Genomic DNA, 20,061 nt, shown 5'->3' on the forward strand with positions numbered 1-20,061 from the left:
AACAATGTATTTTTCAGCCAACGATAGAGAGTATATACTCGTAGCCTGAACGGGAGAGTGGGGGTGGCAGCTCAGGTTCACTTGAATCTGATGAGAAGTTGCCATATTTTTGAAAGTAGCCTGGTGCCACCCAGTCTATTCTTGACAGCTCAGCAAATTTTGTAGAACTGGAAGATGACATAATCTGTGGCATAGTCACATAGACGTCATCAATTTTTCAAATTGAGATATCTGTACCTGTTGACTGTGCAGTAGCAGCTGTTTAACAGTAAGAAGTTTCAATTCATTGTTGTTTACAGCTTATCTTTGAAGAGGGGAATCTTCTGTTATTAAAGCTTCCACCTGAACTTAGTGAACGGTAGCAAGAGGCGTGCAACAGCTATCTAGGAGTCCACGTGGCCTACTGTTGAGAATCGGCCACATAGTGTGGGTTGATGAGATCATCAGAGACAAACCTTTTGTCTCTGTGACCGGCAGGGGGAGGAAGTAGTACAGTTCTAGTACCTTCGACAGTCAGGACAGGTACAAGCGCTCTGTAAGATGGCCCATATTCTTTCTTGTCCACAATTTTCTCTCTGACCAGGTCCCCAATCTTCTGGACCGAGGCAGGTCTTGCCGGTATAACCTTGACTTCTCCAGTGGTGGTGCGGTTTACTTGGATGTTGCTTTGTGCGCCCCAGAGGTCATTGAGTTCCTGTAAAACAGCCAAACGTTCATTCATGTCAAATGGTTATTCCGCCGATACTGCGCTGATATTATTGAGGTCTGGGACCCACATTCTTACAAAAAAAGAGGAGTTTGTAAGGAGTACGACTCCCCCCCCACCCCCAGGGATTTTCTTAGCACATTATTGAGTGCCCCCTGGACCTCATATAGGTGATTGACTCAACTGTCATCCGAGCCTAAAACCATTTACCATTGCTGTTACAGAATGCTTTAAGTCACAAGTTTTCCTCTCAACTACCAAATTTCCCACTGGATGGTAAGGGGAGGAGCAGCGCAAGTCCACACCCAAACTTCCCATGGCTTCTTTTTTTTGTTTTTGTTTTTTTATAAAATGTATTTATTGTTTTGCAATAAAAGCAACACATCAACAGTAAAGCATACAGTGCATTATCTTCCTTGTTCTGACTTGGGTTACAGCATCAGAAGCAAAAACACGGACAGAAGGGGCACACAATCAATGTTGTATATAATACATTACATTACTGAACTGAGAATTGGGTTGGCCATTTAGGCACAAGACACCCCCTCCGGGCATTTACACTCACTGGCTGTCACTTTCTTGTTGGTTTTCCTCATCCGTCCCGCCTTACCCCGTTTCTGAGGCACTCCTATCGGACTTGCTCCCCACCGTTAACCCTGTATTACATGATTCACACCATTCTGTCAAGTCTGCTTGTAATTTGTCATCTCTACGTGTGAGCTTCATATGTACTTCTTCAGCTAGTGTCCACTCACGGACATCTCCCATGCCTTCTTTGTAAGCCCGAGAGCTAAACGATGGGCCCTGGTCGGAATGTAGTGTGCCAATTGCTTATGTCCAGATGAAGACTCGCAAATCCTTTATAACAGTTTGAGGGTCAGCCAAGCGCTGTGTCCACACCTACAGAAATCTGGAGCATGAATCCACTGCTACTTTGTAACCGACATTGATACATTCACTGCTGGATAGAATAAAACATACGTGGGAAACTAAATTGATGGTCGGGAACGTTCATTTTAATATCATCAAGAAAAGTTTCATTTTGGTATGGTGTGATGACCTCTCCTCATTCTTTTGTCCAATCAAAATTGGGGATCCTTACACTTGCAACATTAGGGGGTGGTAAACTGACCTGGAAAATAGTATAACTAGGGTAGGCTTAGTTAGTTAATTTGTCTGACTTGTCCGAATAGCTGACCTGCGCACTCAATAGGCGATCGGGAGCAGAGGTGCTGGCGGAGCCCTCTGTCAGAAGGTTCGAAACCCAGATCGGGGTTTGAGAGCTGAAGTGCTGGCGAAGCACTTTGCCGGAGACATCGATAACTCTTTCCGGGTTCTGGCTGTTAGCTGCAGAGAGGGAGTAACGCAGGCAAGGCAACTTTAACTGCGAGTGCTGGTCTTTGCCCTTGGTGGTGTGGTCCTGTCCTAATCCAATTTGGCTTTACTTGTCCTGATTCTGATCTGCACCTGCTTGCCTTTATGGTGCGTGCACTTTCGGGGTTCTGTCCTTTAAACTGACCCGTGGCCAGGGTTAGTTCTCTACACCATTCTAGGTAAATATCAAATGTGGGTATGTCATTGTATTGTTTCCTTCTCTCTTCCCACCCTCTTGTCAAAAGCGTAAAGTCTGCTTTATAAAACTCTACATATTTTTATTCTAATCGCTATTTTCCTAATTGAGAATTTATTATTATTCAATGCTTGGATTACGACATTTTAAATGATTTTAGATAAAAATTTCAAACTTTTCCCGAGTCGTGGTTATTTCATGAGTGCAAATGTTATTATACTACCTATTATTCTAACACCTTTGATCCCTTAGGACTTTAGGTACAGATGACGAGGATTGGTAAGTCAATGGTATAGGTCCTAATGTAATTTATAAATCACTGATTAGAGTAAGTGCACAGGTTACCTGATGAAATCTCATCATATGTTGTTTATGGGCCCAGGTGAGTATGGTAGTCTGAGTCGGGTGACCTGCGCGCTCTATCAGTAGTGTACAAACAGGTCGCGCATCACAGAATTGTAAATATATACAGGGCTTGCAAATGGAGTTTCTGATTTGTATGTCGTAACAAACATTTAAATAAGTTAAGGTGCCCCTCAGGATTTCTAGCACCCTACTACCATGGGTGCAAAAAGACACTGAGACCTCAAGGGTCCAAGTATACCAAAATGCGACAAAGTGAATCCCGGCACTCTAGAGTATTTCAAAGTTATAAGTATTTAACCTTGATAAGTTTTTGTACCCATATGGCAAGGATCTATTCACTCACAGGTAAACACCCAGAGATAGAGTTTGACAGAATTCCTTAGAACAAAATTACGTCAATTTATTTGATACAAAAGAGGTTATACATATAAGCTAAAAGTATCAATTATAGCAATTTTAGACAGGATCGAATACACTCAAGATAAATCCCAACATCCTTGTAGATGGCATAACAATTCTTTGGGAATGACGTGCATCAATCCAAGTGAGCAAATACAGATACAGCCGACACTTGTTTCCTCACATCTAGTGACTTCCTCAAGGCTTTTTAACAAAAACGTCGCAGGTCCTGGAATGAACGGTATGTTGATGAACTAGTCGTGCGGATCGCTCAATCATTCATGTTGGCACTAAAGAATGAACAAAGCCCGTTGTCATTTGTATAAGGGCTGGTACTGGCTGCAAGACAATTCTTTGGGCAGCTCTCTTTAAGAATAATTAAGATCCATTTCCTAAGTGGTAGTCAAAATTCCAGGATATAGTGTTGTTGAAGTGAATAGTAAATCTTGCAAGCTATGATAGGCCCCTATCGATATTCTGTTGTTTATGCACGCCATCCTCCATTCAGGAAATCAATTTTGACTACCACTTAGGGAATGGAGCTTAATTATTCTTAAAGAGAGCTGCCCAAAGAATTGTCTTGCAGCCAGTACCAGCCCTTATACAAATGACAACGGGCTTTGTTCATTCCTTAGTACCAACATGAACGATTGAGCGATCCGCACAACTAGTTCATCAACATACCAGTCATTCCAGGACCTACAACGTTTTTGTAAAAAGCCTTGAGGCAGTAATTGGATGTGAAGAAACACGTGTCGGCTGTCTCTGTATTTGCTCACTTGGATTGATGCACATCATTCCCAAAGAATTGTTATGCCATCTATATGGATGTTGGGATTTATCTTGAGTGTATTTGATCCTGTCTAAAATTGCTATAATTGTTACTTTTAGCTTACATGTATAACCTCTTTTGTATGAAATAAATTGACATAATTTTGTTCTAAGAAATTCTGTCAAACTCTATCTCTGGGTGTTTACCTGTGAGTGAATATATCCTTGCCATATGGGTACAAAAACTTATCAAGGTTAAATACTTGTAACTTTGAAATACTCTAGAGTTCCGAGAGTCGTTTTGTCTAACTTTGTTCTATATTAAACAATATCATTTTTGTTATTTCCTTCAATAATAAACTAAGCATTACTCCTTCCTCAGCTCAGTAAGGAGTATGGCCCAGTGTTCACTGTCTGGATGGGGTCTGCACCAGTTGTGGTACTTTGTGGATATGACACAGTGAAAGATGCACTGGTGAATCATGCAGAAGAGTTCAGCGGGCGTCATATTATAAAATCTGGGGAAAAAGTTATCGGAGGATACGGTAAGTGCTATGAAAATGTCATAGCTGTGCTGAAGGAAGTATTATGACAATAATGTGGCTTCTTCTAAAAACATATTCTGATGATTATTTCTTCCTGCTGATTCCTCACTGTATGAGTACTACTTCCAGTCCTCAGACTGGTACAGAAAACCCAGAATGGGCCAGAGCGCCACCAATTTGAGCCAAATGGCTCACGTTGTTACTTCGCTTCTGGGTGTGACATCAGTGGGGTATCTTATGCACAAATCAGCGCACTGAAATCAGTTTCAAATTTTCTGTGCCTCACTGACCAGGTGTACAGCTCTCTTGTGGCATTTAACTGATTAAAGTCTCATCTTTCAACAGTGACTAGATCCAATGTCTCCTAAAAGGAACACATGCATCAAGCCTTCCAGATTGTCTCTGTCGGTTCCCTACGACAGATATATACGACGGGCATGTAAGCGCTGGTTCCCCAAATAATATATATTTACACAAAGTTTGCCCCAAGGCTCGAGAATGCACTCCACAGCAGCGAGTCTTCCAGACAATTTTATTTGGGGAACCAGCGCTTACATGCCCGTTGTTTCTGTGTCTGGCCGGTTTCAGAGCCCCAAGCTCCTTCTTCAGAGACATGCGCTGCAAATAAGCGGGTATTTTCATGGCAAGTGCTGCATCTCCATGTGCTTAGTCTTCTTTCTACCCTCCAGTGGGTTTTTCAATTCGCATTTATGTCTCTCAGGTGAGTTCAATACAGCTAAGCATGCTGGTACATGTAGTCTCCTTCGCAAAATTTTAACCTTTTAAACTTGAGCATGCTGCAGTAAGGAAAGATGCACGAATATCGGCTACTGTGAAGCCCTGCAACCTCTGAAAACAATCACCTGTCTTCAGACGAACCTTTCTTGGTAGTGGCAAACAGATCGTGTTTTGGGGTAAATTAAGTTACTGCCCCTCTCTATGAAAAGAACCCTCAGTGTTTTGAAAATTGTCCCAAACAACTGTAAATCAAACAACAAGCAACGTCTAACAAGCGGTGACGAACCCTAGGAGGCGGTGCACGAACAATAATTACTGACGGGAACGTGACGTAAGAATAGAGGAAAGAACAGCCAAAAGAATGACAAAAGCAGAGAGCATGTTCCAAAGAGGTACGAAAACAACCAAAAACGTGGAGGAGGCTGGCAAGGCAGCATGACCTACGGTCACTACAAGCAAACAGCTTTTCATGCAATTAGAAAAACTAATGCGCAAGGAAATATCTCGAGGGTGGGAAATCATTACCCTAGAGAAATATGTGGAATGCAATATGGTACCGAGAGGGCTCCGCATATTCACGCTCCCAACCCATCCGGACACCAAGCCTGAGATGCTTGAGGAGTAATAATATGGACTGCTCGAGAAATATGATGCTAATCATCATAAAGTATGCGAGAAAGGAAATAGAGGAGCTTCATCAGAAAATATCAGACATTGAGAGCCAAATAACAGCAACTAACGAAGACAGTGGAGTAATTAAAAAACTTAGAGCTGATATGGAACGGAACTTGGACAAACATGAAGACGAAGTGCAAAATAGGAAACAACGCAAATTCCGTAGGGATGAGGATGATTATGAGTTTGGAACAATCCTCACATTTACGAGAAGATTTGAAGTCTTCAAACAACAGTGGAACACTAACACGGACCAAGTAACCGGACAAATAACGAGTGGGTCGGAATCGGACCTGAGTGTGGGGGAGCAGAGACCAATAGGCTTGAGAAAGTTCTCTTTTTTAGAGGAAATGAAGCTGCTCTATCAGGAGCAGCAAACACCCCGGGGCAACACAAGAGGTCACGGGCAGGGACGAGCAAGGGGAAGGGGATTCTTTCCCTCAAGAAATCAAGACGAAAAACAAGAAGAGGCAAGTGACAAAGGAGGCAGATACAATCTGAGAACCCGAACAGTGGTGAGAAGATAAATGTCAGCAGCCGGACAACCCCAGATTTAGTCATCAATTTATCGAGATACAATCTAACAAAAGCTGAAATAAAACTCCTCAACAAAGGACTCTCATTCTGCCCTGAAATACATCAAGACGACTATTGATACCAAAATAGACCCCTACAAATACATAAGAAAATGAAAACTAAAGAAATTCTTTGTGAAAACTCCACTGAATAGGCCATTTGCTCAAGATCCTGGTACACAAGTGGAATACTCAGGGACATACAAAATAGCAGAATTACCACAGCTTCGAGTTCCATATGAATTGGCGAATGAAATAACAGATTCACATATATCCAACATTCAGATTCTGGAAGAAATGGGAATATAAATAGACAGACAAATAGCCACTGGATTAAAAAAGAAATCCAAATTTTGCCCTGCCCTTCACCCAGGCAACAAGATCAATATTTTTTATAATCTAGTAATGGGAGATCTTGATAAAATGCAAAATAACGTCAATCAAATGAATGAGGAGAATTTTACCCAAAAAAAACGCATGGCAATACAAACTCTCAAGAACAACAACACCATTGAGATCAAACCCTCCGACAAAGGCGTAAACATAGTGGTGATGAAAAAACAGCATTACATGGAGGAGGCCATGCAACAACTAAATGAAACCAGGAACTATATAGTTTTGTTAAGGAATCCCATCCATGGCCTTATGATGGATCTGAGTAAGAAATTGGATTTGTGGCAATCAAAGGGACTGCTAACGGAAGATGAGAAGACATTTCTAATGGTTGACAATCCAATCACTCTGACCATATACTTTCTTCCGAAAGTCCACAAGACATTGAACAAGCCACTAGGACGGCCGATCATTCATAGCTGTGGCAGTCTATATGAAAACATCTCAACTTATGTAGACCATTTCATAGCCCCAATTGTTCCTGCGCTCAGCTCGTACATAAAGGATACTGGCAATTTTCTGTGCATACTTATGAATACCCAGTGGCAACCCACCTACCTGCTAGTGACAATTGATGTGGTGTCATTGTACACCTCTATTGACCACGAGATAGGGATACAGGCAATCCAGTACTTTCTCCAACAACGACCAATCAATGAGCTGGAACACTCGAAGATGCTGATCGAGATGATAACGATGTGCTTATATAACAACGTATTCCTTTTTAACAAGAAGATCTACGAACAGTGTTGCGGTACAGCTATGGGAGTTTCCTTCTCTCCAAGCTATGCTAATTTCATGATGGGGTGTGGGAGAGGAGCATAGCTTGGAGAGAGGAAAACGACCACCACATGCCAAACGTAGCGCTATGGTTGCGCTTTATCGATGATTTTTGTTCCTTTTGTGGAAAGGAACAGAGTCGGAGTTTCACATCTTCTTTTCAATCCTCAATACTAATGATGTGGGACTAAGGTTCACATGCACAGTAAGTGCCAAGGAAATTGAGTTCTTGGACACCAAGTTCTATGTTAAAGACAACAAAATACAAACCACTGTTCACAGAAAGAAAACAGCTACTAACAGTCTGTTGCATGGACTTAGTTTTCACCCTCAAAATTTAAAAAAGAGCATACCGTATGGTGAACTATTACGGATGAGAAGAAATTGCTCAGAGGATTTGGAAATGGAAAAGAAATTTGCAGAAACCAAAACACGTTTCTTACAACGTGGATATAAACACACAGATGTAAAAAGAAGTGAAACTAAGGCAAGGAAGAAAATGGTGTGCAGTTCCTATATTCCCAATAGTCTCTGCACATTGGAATAATATATACTGTAGTTTAGACGTAAGACTGAGGTCTACTAGGTCTCTACCGAATATATTAAACTTGATAGTGAGTGCCAGCTAGCTCAGAGGTCACTAGAAACTTTCTGGAATTCACAAGAAGGGATTCATTTCTGACAACCGCATAAACATGACAACTTTGTTTCCCAAGAATAAGAAATCAAATCTCTAGAGTCGCAGAAACAATAGATAACTATTTTACTCAGTCAATCGTGCATGCTTCGTTTCACCAGAGATGCAAAGAAATAGAGAGACGGGCGTTTTCAATAAAAATTATTTATTGAACAGTCTTTCTCAAGCATGGGAAATGAACTGCTACAATCATAATACTGGTTATAAAGTACAAGGCATATAATTCGAACAGTATTTTAAAGTAGTACTGTAAAAGCATGATATGGTTTCTAAGACATAAAGTGCATAAAATGTATAAAATACATACAGTAATAAATAATGACTAAAAGTACTCAACTGGTGCTTCTAAAATACGCCTACCCCGGTGTACCTAACCTAAGTCTAGTACGAGGGAAGAAGTAAGTGAGGAGTAGCCTAAGTTTTAGTAGGTCTCTGCCAGGAATCTATTCCAAGAATTCTCTAAGAGGTCTAATCAGCTCCGTACCTTGGTTTTAGAATGAAGGAGGTCTTGTATCTCTCTCTCAGGACTCGATTTTCCCAGATACCCACAAGGGTAAGCCAGAAACACTGGAGCTGGATTTCTCGGCAAGAGAAAAAGACAGCGTCTCTCTCAGTGTGTCAGCTGGAGGGTCGGCTTCCTTCGGCACTTGCTGCTGCAGGGCGTCGGGCAAGTAGATAGTCGATCTGCTCCAAACCACTGTGTGTTTGTCTGGGCAAACCTAGACATATTTATACTTTGAAGGTGCCGAGTTTGATGCATGTTTGGACTTAATAACGTCACTCAAAGGCTAAATTCTTGGAAAACGCTAGGAGTTCTTGGAGAACTTAATATTCAAGCAGGGGGAAGTCCCTAGCTGCTGAAGGCAGGTTTTTCCAAGAAATTGTTGTTGATTCTCGAAACTTAGTGGAAGTAGCCATGCCGTATTTGGGCTGTATGGCTTAGGCCAAATATGGTAGTGATTTCTATGCCTATATAAGGATATGATAAAGTATACCTATATAAGGGCATGAATCGGGAAAATTACACTCGGGTCCTAGATTAATTTACAACATCCACTCCACGATCTTAAGCTCAATAAAGCTAACCTAATAAGTACTGAACATATCTAAAACTAGTGTTTACAATCCCACCCCAAAATACATAAAAATGTACTTGAAAGGGTTGTACATGAGAAAGAAATATTGAGCATTTCTACAGTACGCATTTTAAGGAAGTGATGACATTCTAAGCATATAGTATGGTATCTAAATATGCAAACCGAATGAATTATGAATTTACATTTATGAAAATGGCTCTTAAATACAGAAAGAAAGGTCGAGACCATTTCATAACATAACATATTATGGCAATTTTTATATGAGGACAAGGCCAAATACTTTCTCAAGGCAGTGTTCAAAAAGGAAAAGAATTTCTTGTTTTTTAAGAATAGTTGTACTTTAAGCAGATTAGTCTGTGCCAAAAAAGTTCAATGTTTTGGAGAGAAAAAATTCGAATGGTTATGAAAAAATAGTCCCAAAGTCTTTGTTTTAAAAAATTGAAGGCCGAATTTCAGAGTTCAGGGAACGCTGTGTGCATGAATCAAAAGTTATTCTCGGTGTCAGGAGAAAACATCAGATCATCAAGGCTGGCAAAGAAATAGTCTACCAAAATAGGTGAAAGTGGAACTACTTGATCTAGCAGATCAAATGTGCACAGATAGGAAGCATTGCCGTCAGTGCCAGGTGCCGCATTAGCAGTGTTCATATCAGATAGTACCTGTGTGCCTGTTGATCCTCGTATCTCACCCTCAGTTAGACTTACTGGTGAGACCTCAATGAATGCTGTCATCAGGATTGGTAGTCGTTAGGGACAACACGATGCATGAGTTGTTACAGGACCTAGCAAGGCGTCAACATCCGATGGCAGGACTGATGGAAGTGTAAGACAGATGTCCAACACGCATTTCTTTCCGCAGAGCAGGCATCGTAGAACAGATAAGATGCAATATTGCCAGATTGGTCTGAACGATAGAAACCAGGTTGTGTTCAGATCTCTTAAATGAGCCAAGTCGAGAATCTGTGTAATCCTCTCACGATACCTCATGGCAAGGTGGGCCCCTTCCATGTTGGTCTGGGTATCGTTGGTTGCCGGACTTGCCATATCAGAGCAGAAGGAATAAAAATAGAATTCCTGCTACGAGTCCCAAGATGAGAGGCAGGCCGCCGAACATAGAGTGCACGAAATATGGAAAAATGCTGAGGACTGCTTCGAATGGTGTTAAGAGTCCCGAAAAAATCGTCTTAAATACAAGTGCGGTGCCACTGGTATCAGACATGTTTAAGATTTCACTTAACACTTCTGCGAAATGTACTGGGCAGTTTGTTGATAATAGTGCATGTACATCTGCAGATGTTCTCGCAACTTGCAGATCATACGTTTCTTTAGACGAGGTCAGTGGCACAGATTTTTGCAAAAGAATGCCTTTTATTCTGCTTAAAGTATCAATTCGTATAGAAGAGATATTCAGTGAAGACCATAATGCCGTCCCACTGTCTTGTGCGTTGGATACAATACTTGCATACAACAACTGACCATGGACGATACACTAACGAGATAAAGTTTTCCTGGCATCATGCCACAGCAGCTGTGATCATTCAACATTTTGTAACTGCCATACGATAGCTGCCTGAAAATGTGTTCTATCATGGTGGAGGGAGTATCGTGCAGGTGGCAAGAGAGGTTATTTGCAGAACCGTCGCAGGCTCCCTGTAAATTAATACCTTTGCACAAAAGTGTACCACTTAGTGAGTTCTTACAATTTTTTCCACTAAGGAATACCTTTTTTCCCTTGTTCCAACATTTGTGTGTGTAAGGTAAAGTCCATGTCGACTTAACCCCTTCCATGCTCATGACGGAACGGTTCCGTCATGAGCGTAAGGTGGCCTGTGCTTATGACGGAACCGTTCCGTCATGGTTCCATAGCCCCAATGGAACGTTCAGCACCGGAGCAAAATTTGCGCAGCATAGAAGGGGTTAATGTAATCTTTGCCCAACCTGTCCACTACAGAGAGAGCTTTCTCTAAATTAATACAATCAATTTCTCGTGTTCTTTCTGCAGTTTCCATTTGCGTTATTTTTCAAGCTTCGTTGTACGCAGCGTATATACCGGCGTATATGAAACGTTTATGCCGTGGTTTGCGAGGCCCCATTAAGAAATCTCGCAAATCATTGCTTTCTTTAAGTAAAGATAAGTGTTGTTTGATTTCCGGAAGTATGGATGTCTTTAGCCACTCAATGCATAGTTTTCCTACACGATAAGTTGTTACTATCCCTGGATGTTGTCTCTGGGAGTATCTTGGATCTGGCCTGTTCAGTTTTAACCCTGTGTTTTGTTCAGGAATCTATCATGACAGTTATTGGTGTCTGTGGGCCAGATTAACAATTTTTTCCAATCAGGATTAGTTCTGTTTTGTGTTAAAATATATGGTACGTCTACCTCCTTTTCTGTAGTGTCATTACTCTCATGAAGTGGGTTTAGGTAAAGACGGTTTATTTAAATCTTTTATCTTAGCCAGGCCAAGACAAGAAGTCTGTTGAACAGTATCGTTTAAAAACATTATTTGTTCTGGTATAATGCAGGCTCTGAACAAGGCCTCTAAACCTTGTACCTGCCAGTCTTTCGTGCCCCAGACAGTTTTTGTCTCAATGTTGTCTTTCCAAAAGTCGAAACCTAATGTAGACAGCTGAGCATAAAAGTTTGCAGAATAAATTTGTTTAGTGTTGGTCAACATTGTTTTAATTCCTGTCTTATTTACACTTTTGAAAAAAAAAACTTCTGGATTTGTAACATTAAACCCTGAGAAGTACGAAAACTTTTCATGAAATGTTTTTGAGCTCCCTTTTGGTGGCGTGGGACAATGTTCCCATTGATTATATGTAAAAACATTCCTAGGACTTGCAGATTTGTGCAAATAGTGGTGGCCAAAATGAATAAAACAATACATTTGTTCATAATCTAATGACCCTTCTAAATAGTCATGTTCAGTAAATTTTGCAGACATTTCTAAATCTGACATCATATTATTAATAGTCTCAAAGTCCCAATCATCAGAAAATGTGCTGGGTGATACAAAGTCACTTAAAGAAACCTTGAACTGGTGTGGAATCTTCAACAGCTCCACCGGGCCATAGATGTCATCATCAATTCTATCCCTTGCTATACCACCAGGTATAGGAACGGCTGTGATGTTTACTGATGACAGGTCTCTCTTTTCACGATGGGATGATTTGTGAGGTTTTAGGACCAAGTTGATTTTCTGACTTGCTGTGTCCATTGTACTGTATTTCCCATCTATCATTTGTCCTGAGCTTAAAAATAATATCAGCAGGAGTAGGAGAAAAAATACACCTAAAGCAATCCAAAATTCAATCCATGGTGAAAGCAGATATATTTTCTCAAGTTGATGAATGAGTTCCGTTGTTTTTTCTTTGATAGTTTTATTTGTTAACTTTTCTTCGGGTTCACTGGGATCCTCAGAAAATTTATCAAAGTTGATGAAATAGCCTGAGGCAGTTCTGTCAATTGTTGGAATTGCATCAGGATTGTTATTAATCTTTGGAGCTGCTTCTTCCTTTGTCATATTGGTATAGTCAGAGGCTACATCATTGTAGACAGGTGTTTCTTGACGAACTTTTATTTGGGTCTCATGAGGCAGGAATTCCATGGCTTTGTTGCATAGTCCTTCTTTTCTTACTGCAGGTTTATCAAAGGTGATAAGTCTTTCAGTCTGAACCTCTTGGATAGTAGCAAGATTTGGTCTTCTGCTACATCTTGGCAGTCCACTGGGCCTACTACTTATTATCGGCCACATGTTGTGGTTTGACCAGGTCGATGGACACGACTCGGTTCTCCTTTTTACCAGCAAGGGGCGGTAGTACTACTGATCTTGTTCCTTGGATTGCTAAGACAGGTACTGCTTTTCTGTAAGAAGGTCCAAATTCCTTCTTCACCGCTATCTTTTCCCTGACTAGATCCCCAATCTTTGGAATCCAGACAGGTCTTGCAGGGACAGGTGGCTTTTCCTCAGTGGCTCTTGGCTTTTGTGTTGTGTTACTCAGACTTCTTCTTGTTTCATTTAAGTCTTGTAAAACAGCCCAACGATCTTTGACATCAAAGGGTTTTTGTTCCACCACTGAAGTTTGACAATCGAGGTCTTCGATTATCATTCTAGTACCAAACAGTAATTCATAAGGAGTGATTCCCCCCAGAGAATTTCTTGGCAGATTGTTAAGACTACGTTGGACACTTATTAAATGTTTGACCCACCGATCACCCGAACCTAACACCTTAGCTGTTATGTATTGCTTTATGTCACAGTTTTTTCTTTCCACTACCGCATTACCCTCAGGATGGAAGGGACTAGAATACTGCAATGCAACGCCCAAGCTAACCATAGCCTCCTTATAAGCTCAAGAGCTAAACGCAGGACCCTGGTCAGAATGTAGCGTGCCGATTGCGTATGTGCCGATAAAGACTCGCAAATCCTTTATAACAGTTCTGGCGTCAGCCGAGCGCTGAGGCCAAAACCAAATAAATCATGTCCTAGTAGTTGTGGGACCGCATCTGTCTGTAGGGACGTCTGCGTGTAGATAGCCAAATGCTGTCTAACAGTGGTATCTCAACTGGGCTGGCTACACTGTACTCAGGTATCTGGTGGTTGTCAAAGCTATGATATCTGTAACAAGTATTGCAGTTTATTCCAAATTCGGATGCTCATTCCTGGCCACCAGTACATCTCTTCTAACTCTATAAGAGATTCAAGATCCCTTGATGTGTCAGACCCTCTCCCATGTGTGCTTCTTGAACCAAGTAAGCTATCAGCTTCCTGTTTGGAATTACTCTGTCCCCCACTCCAGGGATTCAAGCAAAAGGAACTGAGTTTGCATCAATTATGTATGTATACGTGAGTGGATAGTTTAGAGGTAACGCTGCATGATTGTCATCCATTGAGGCTTTTACTGCTAATAGCGTTTCACCATCTATAACTCTTTTTGAGCGAGCGATTGTAGCTACGGAAGCCGTTTGCACAGCTGCCTTCATGGCTTCATCAGCCAATGAATTCCCTGCAATGTGAACGCCATCACGCTGATGACTCAGTGTATGAATCACGTGAGTCTTTTGTAGTTCTTTCTGCAAAAGAACTACTTGTTCCCAAAGCATTTTATGCTTAATTGTGCCACCTTTGAATTTTTGAACCCGTTTTTAACCCAGTTCTGCACTTTTTCGGTGTAAGATTCAACACAGAAATACGAATCGCACACTATGAGTGTGGGGAATTCGCGATCGGTATTTTCAAGCGCCATCTTGAAAGCCTGTAGTTCAGCTCGCTGAGCTGTACAGTCTCCTAGAGATTGAGTTTTTGTGACCATAGGTCTGAATTTGCCTTCGCACCAGCGATCTTTAACAATCGCGCACGCAGCACTATAGGCTTGTTTGCCCCCAATTCCAGGCTGTGCTGATCCGTCTGTATATATTATACATCCGTAATGTTCAAGAGGCAGAATTTCGGTCGGCAGAGGACATTCGTGTTCGTATTGGAGAAATTCTTGTGTTTTCAAGCTGGGGTCAAAAATGTATTCAACGTCTGTTGCAGCAAGAGAGTTAAACCATTGTATCCATCTCAGATGTAAAGCTTTAGCATTTGGAATGCTTGCTTTCATCACTGCCTCTAAGGCAGGTATAGGTGTAACGATCATTATGTGTTTACCCTGCGCGAGAGCTCTCTCTTTTGCTACTGCAGTTTGAACCGCTGTCAGAATTTTCTCAGTAGAAGTGAACTTCATTTCAGCTTGTGTGTACAAGTGCGATTTGTATGCTATTGGTACAGTTTCTCCCTCATTAAAGGTCAGGTACGTGAATCCGCATCTTCCTGGGATGATTCGGATCACAAGATTGCAACGTTTTCGCGTGTCTGTAACTGTGTTTTTGCTAACATGTCTGTTTGGACTGAACGCAGAATTTCTGTGTGTCTTTGAGTCCAATTAGTTGGTTTGAAATCAGGTTTGATTAGTTCGTAGAGAGGTTTATCCCTTTCTGCGTAATTTAGAACGAAGGTTCTTCCAAAATTCAAGAAACCTAGAATGGACTGTAAGTTTTTCAGCGTTTTTGGAGCTTGGAGCAGCGCACATTTTTCTAGAAAGTTTGCTGCCAGGCTTTTGCCTTCACTTGATAACTCGTATCCTAGAAATAGGACGTTGAGGTGGGCAATTCGTGATTTCTTAAAATTGAATTTATACCCTTCAGATGCGAACCCAAGTATTATGGTGTTCACTCTTTTCAAATGCCTGTCCAAGTCGTCATCTGTAAGATAGATGTCATCAACATAAGATAATGCCTCATCATCGTACGTTTGTAGTAACTCTGTTACCCTGGCTGAAAATAAACCTGGACTATTCTTGAATCCTTGGGGGAGACGGCAAAATTGTCGCTGTGTCCCCATAATTGAGAAAGCGGTCAGATGCCTGCTTTCGGGTGCAATGTTTTGACAGAAAAACCCATTTGAAATATCTAATGTGGTTTTATATTTTTTGCGCACAATGTTATTCATCAGTGCTGCACTGCGTGCATTTTGTTCTGCAAAAGTTTTGCAACAAGAGTTTAAGTGTCTGTAATCCAATACTAGACAATATGAATTGTCTGGGTTGGAGACAGGAAACAAAGGATTGTTCAGTGATGAGGTGCATGTTTCAATCACCCCTTGGTATTCAAGTTGATTTAAAATCTCCCTGACTTGTTTTTTAGCTTCTTGCTTAACTGGGTACTCCCTTTGTGCAGCAAGTTGATTTTTTAACTGGACTTTATGGTGAGGAGAATCCTCATCCCATCCTACATGATTTTTATATAATGCTGGAGCCTGAGCTACTGCCCATTTTCTGGAATAAGTGTATTTTTTATGAATTGGAATGTGATTTGAGAAGGCTGGCATAATTATCTCTTCGCCATGTGGGCACTCCCTGACAAATTCAGGCGGCCAGTCTTGTTCAGCTAGAAGTATAGTTATGTCTCCCTCCATCCGGAGTGTTACTTCATAAAACTTGTGGGATACAATAACCCTGGTGTCGGCAGTTTCAACGTGAATGCATTCATTCAAGTCCACTGTCTCCAGATGATCCTTCAGGATCCTGTGAACTATGGTGACTTCTGCTGTGCTGTCTAGCATTGTTTGAGCCCACTCCCCGTTCTTGAGTTGTGTCCTCAAGATCCTCGGCATTTCTGATTTTTATGCTTGATACCTTCTTTTGGGGAAATTGAGCTTTTTTACTTTGGTGAACGGGTTCTTTGTCTTTGGACTTGCCGTGTTCTTCCTTGTGTTCTGACCATCTTCTTCTTTCCGATTTCTGCGAGGAAGTCTGAAATGATCGAGAGGGACATGTATCATTATCTTGATATCTGTCAGGTTTTTTTCAAATTATCCCTATTCCTAAGGTTATACCTTTTTAGAGAGGGCTCCCGTTGGGGAGACCTACCTCCCCTTTGGAGAGATCTTCCTCTGGACTGAGAACGTTTCTCTCTAGGAAGAGTCTGTTTAGTGTTTTCCCACTTCTTTTTAGGAGTAGTGAGATTGTTTTTAATAAACACCTTTTCAGGATTTTCTGTTAATTCAGGTTTTACTGGTTTCCCACCCAAGCTATCTCTTCCTAATTCTTCATAAGATTTTTCAATTATTCTAGCAAGCTCATATGGTTGATCTGTTATATCTGTTTCTTTTAACTTTTGGTGGATTGCCACGGATGCTGCTTCACCTTTAATGTTAGCTAATAATATGGCTGAGACCTGTTTGAAATCTTTCAGTAATTTCATACCTAGATTTAAGGCCGGTTCTGGACCGTATTCATTTTGAATCTGCCTCAGAACGTCTGGTATTACCGCCATAGACGGTACACCATGTGTTTTTGTGTAGATTGAAGCAAAGACTGTACCCCAAGTGCCACAGTCCTCCACATGTGGCGCGATCCCTATTGGTAAACAGATTGTCAGAATTCTGTGTTTCTCATGAGGTGTACTATCAGGGAATACTGCCTCTATCTGAGTAATTTTTTGAGTAATTATTTGAACTAACCAGAGCGGAATTTGTTCCCTCTTTGCGGGTAATTTACCAATGACTGATTGTATAGTCTGTGGTGTTTTTTTATTTGTGTTCCCCTGATACGGGGTGTACTGTGGAATTTTTATAGCTGGTTGGACTGTTAAAGTCTGCATGACATATTGAACCAATTGTCTGTGTATTTTAATTAACTGTTTCAGCTGAGCTAACAGTTCTGGACCTGTCATTCCGTTAATGTCAGGATGTGGTGTATAGTTCGCTAGTACCGGCCATGTAGCTCCTGGTCTACCTAGTGGACCGAGCCTGGTAATGTGATTTTGATGTTGTAGGGCGCCTTTAAACCAGAGCTGATGCTCCTGGTAAGTTAATGGAATTTCAACATCCTCGAAAGGAACGTATTCCGCTAGAGGTTCCTCTAATTTGTAGTAGTGGAACTCGTGTGTTACTGCATTTGCTGCAGGACACATAATCCATGAATACCTCTGTCTGCCGATATTCATGTGCCTCTATAACAAAGATTACTTTACCACCTCTTGATGATACCCCATATTATATAAGTTTTATAGTTATGGTTTTTCTTACATTTGCCGGGATGATTACAGCATCCGGGTCATTTTGTTGGAGGTTTGTGTCTTCTAAGACAGCTTGAGCTGCTGGTGCAGCTACCTCGTCGTCAGACATTATTATTTTACTGACTGAAAAGTTTTCAGAACAAGTTTCAAGGAAACAAAGATTAGGTGCACAATATTTTGGAACACTTTATCCTTCAACGTTGAATAAACCAAAAACTAATACACAGGATTTTCGTCCTACTCAGTTTTGGTGGATATTATCCTTTTACCCACTCCAGACGTCTATTGGAGTATTTTACGGGAAAAAGGGGTCTGTGTGAAAAGCACGGCTGAGTTACTCTAGTATCTAGCGTTAAATTATCACCTTACCAAACGTTGGGCGCCATGTAGTGTCGTTCCTATATTCCCAATAGGCTCTGCGCATTGGAATAATATATACTGTAGTTTAGAAGTAGGACTGAGGTCTACTAGGTCTCTACCGAATATATTAAAATTAATAGTGAGTGCGAGCTAGCTCAGAGGTCACTAGAAACTCTCTCGAGACCGGGAAGAAGCAATCTAAAATAAATGAGTATTTGGACTATGGCACAGGGTTTCAATTACCTAAGACTGACAAAGAAAAAATTGAAGAAATACCATGTTGGATTGAAATCCTTCTGTCTATCAATAGCCTACCCGCTGGTAAAGCTACGGGTTTAGACGGAATTCCAACGGAATTCTACGCTAAATTTCATAAGCAATTAAAAGAAATTATGACCAAACTTTTAATACAGGTATTTCAGGGGGGGGCATGCACCGGAATCTTGGAACAAGGCCAAAATTATCGTCTTTCCAAAAAAAGACAAAGATCCGACTGAACTAGGGGCTTACCGTCCTATTACCTTGATAAATAATGACGCAAAAATGTACTCCAAATTATTAGCTACTCGACTAGCCCCGGTTATCCATAAAATAATCTCCGTCAGGCAGCATGGATTTGTTCCCGGTAGATCCACCACAGATCATATTCAGAGGGTGATCACACTCTTTGACATGGCGGATGTAACAGGAGACCCTATGGCATTAATTCTCTTAGATGCCGAAAAAGCTTTTGATAGGGTCTCCTGGGATTATTTATGGACCGCCATGTCAAAGAATGGGATTGGGGAGGTATTTATCAACGCGGTACGTAAGATGTATGTCAACCCAAAAACCGTGGTCTCGATTAATGGTGAAAATTCCGCTTCAATTGAAGTAACAAGAGGTACAAGGCAGGGTTGTCCGTGCTCCCCGCTGTTATTTGCCATTTTTATTGATCCATTCATCCACAGACTGGAAGAAAATACATCTATAACTCCCATAAAGACATCTAATGGTGATACTAAGTCTTTAGCGTATGCTGATGATATTGCTATCGTGACAGCCGATCCGAATAAATCTGTGGAGGAAATGGAAAAAGAGGCAAGTAAATTTGGGGAAATCTCGGGGTATAAACGAAACCAATCTAAAACCCAAATTATAATAAATAATAAATGTAATTTTGTGGATGATAGAGTAACGGACAAAGCAATATATTTGGGTGTCAATCTCACTGCTAATCTAAATAACTTGGTTAAACTTAATATGGATCCCCTAATCAAACAAACCGAAAAAGGCTTAAAAAAACTACATAATTTACATCTAACAATCATAGGAAGGTGTAATGTAATAAAAATGTTATATCTTCCCAAATTTGTGTACTTTTTCTGCACTATTTGTTTGAATTTTGAACCATTATTATTTAAGGAAATTGATAGAATTTTCTCCCACTTTATTTGGAACTATGGGAAAACTTGTAGAGCTAATACATTTATCACCCTACTGATAGATAGAGGTGGCCTGGCACTCCCCAACTTAAAAATGTACTGGTGGGCAACAATTCTTAAATACAGTAATTTATTGCTTAAGATTAACCATGAGGATACTACAGAGAGATCAGTCCCATCGCCTCAGGAACTTATTCTGGGTAGTTTGCCAGGCGCACATTTGTGGCGACTGACGTATGACTGCCACTTTAAGAAAGTGCGGTTTAAAACTTTATCGGGAATTTACGCTGCCTGGAGCCAGATTCGTAAACATTTAGGACTAGGCCGATTTTCGTATTACACAACTTTTATAACTAAACAAAATCTCCCAGAGATTTTCTCGGATTCATGTATGACACCGTGGATT

General features: G+C 40.9%; 1 protein-coding gene across 2 annotated transcripts in view; it reads left to right on the plus strand.

The window, feature by feature from the left end:
• Positions 1-20,061, plus strand: part of LOC147692501 (cytochrome P450 2G1-like) — a 591,635-nt gene that overhangs the window by 197,851 nt on the left and 373,723 nt on the right. For both annotated transcript variants that reach the window (XM_086938711.1, XM_086938712.1), the window contains exon 3: positions 4,195-4,357. In XM_086938711.1, the coding sequence (XP_086794837.1) occupies positions 4,195-4,357 (163 nt within the window). The remainder of the gene's footprint in view (positions 1-4,194; positions 4,358-20,061) is intronic.

The sequence above is a fragment of the Lissotriton vulgaris genome, chromosome 9, assembly GCF_964263255.1.
Source record: "Lissotriton vulgaris chromosome 9, aLisVul1.2, whole genome shotgun sequence".
NCBI lineage: Eukaryota > Metazoa > Chordata > Amphibia > Caudata > Salamandridae > Lissotriton > Lissotriton vulgaris.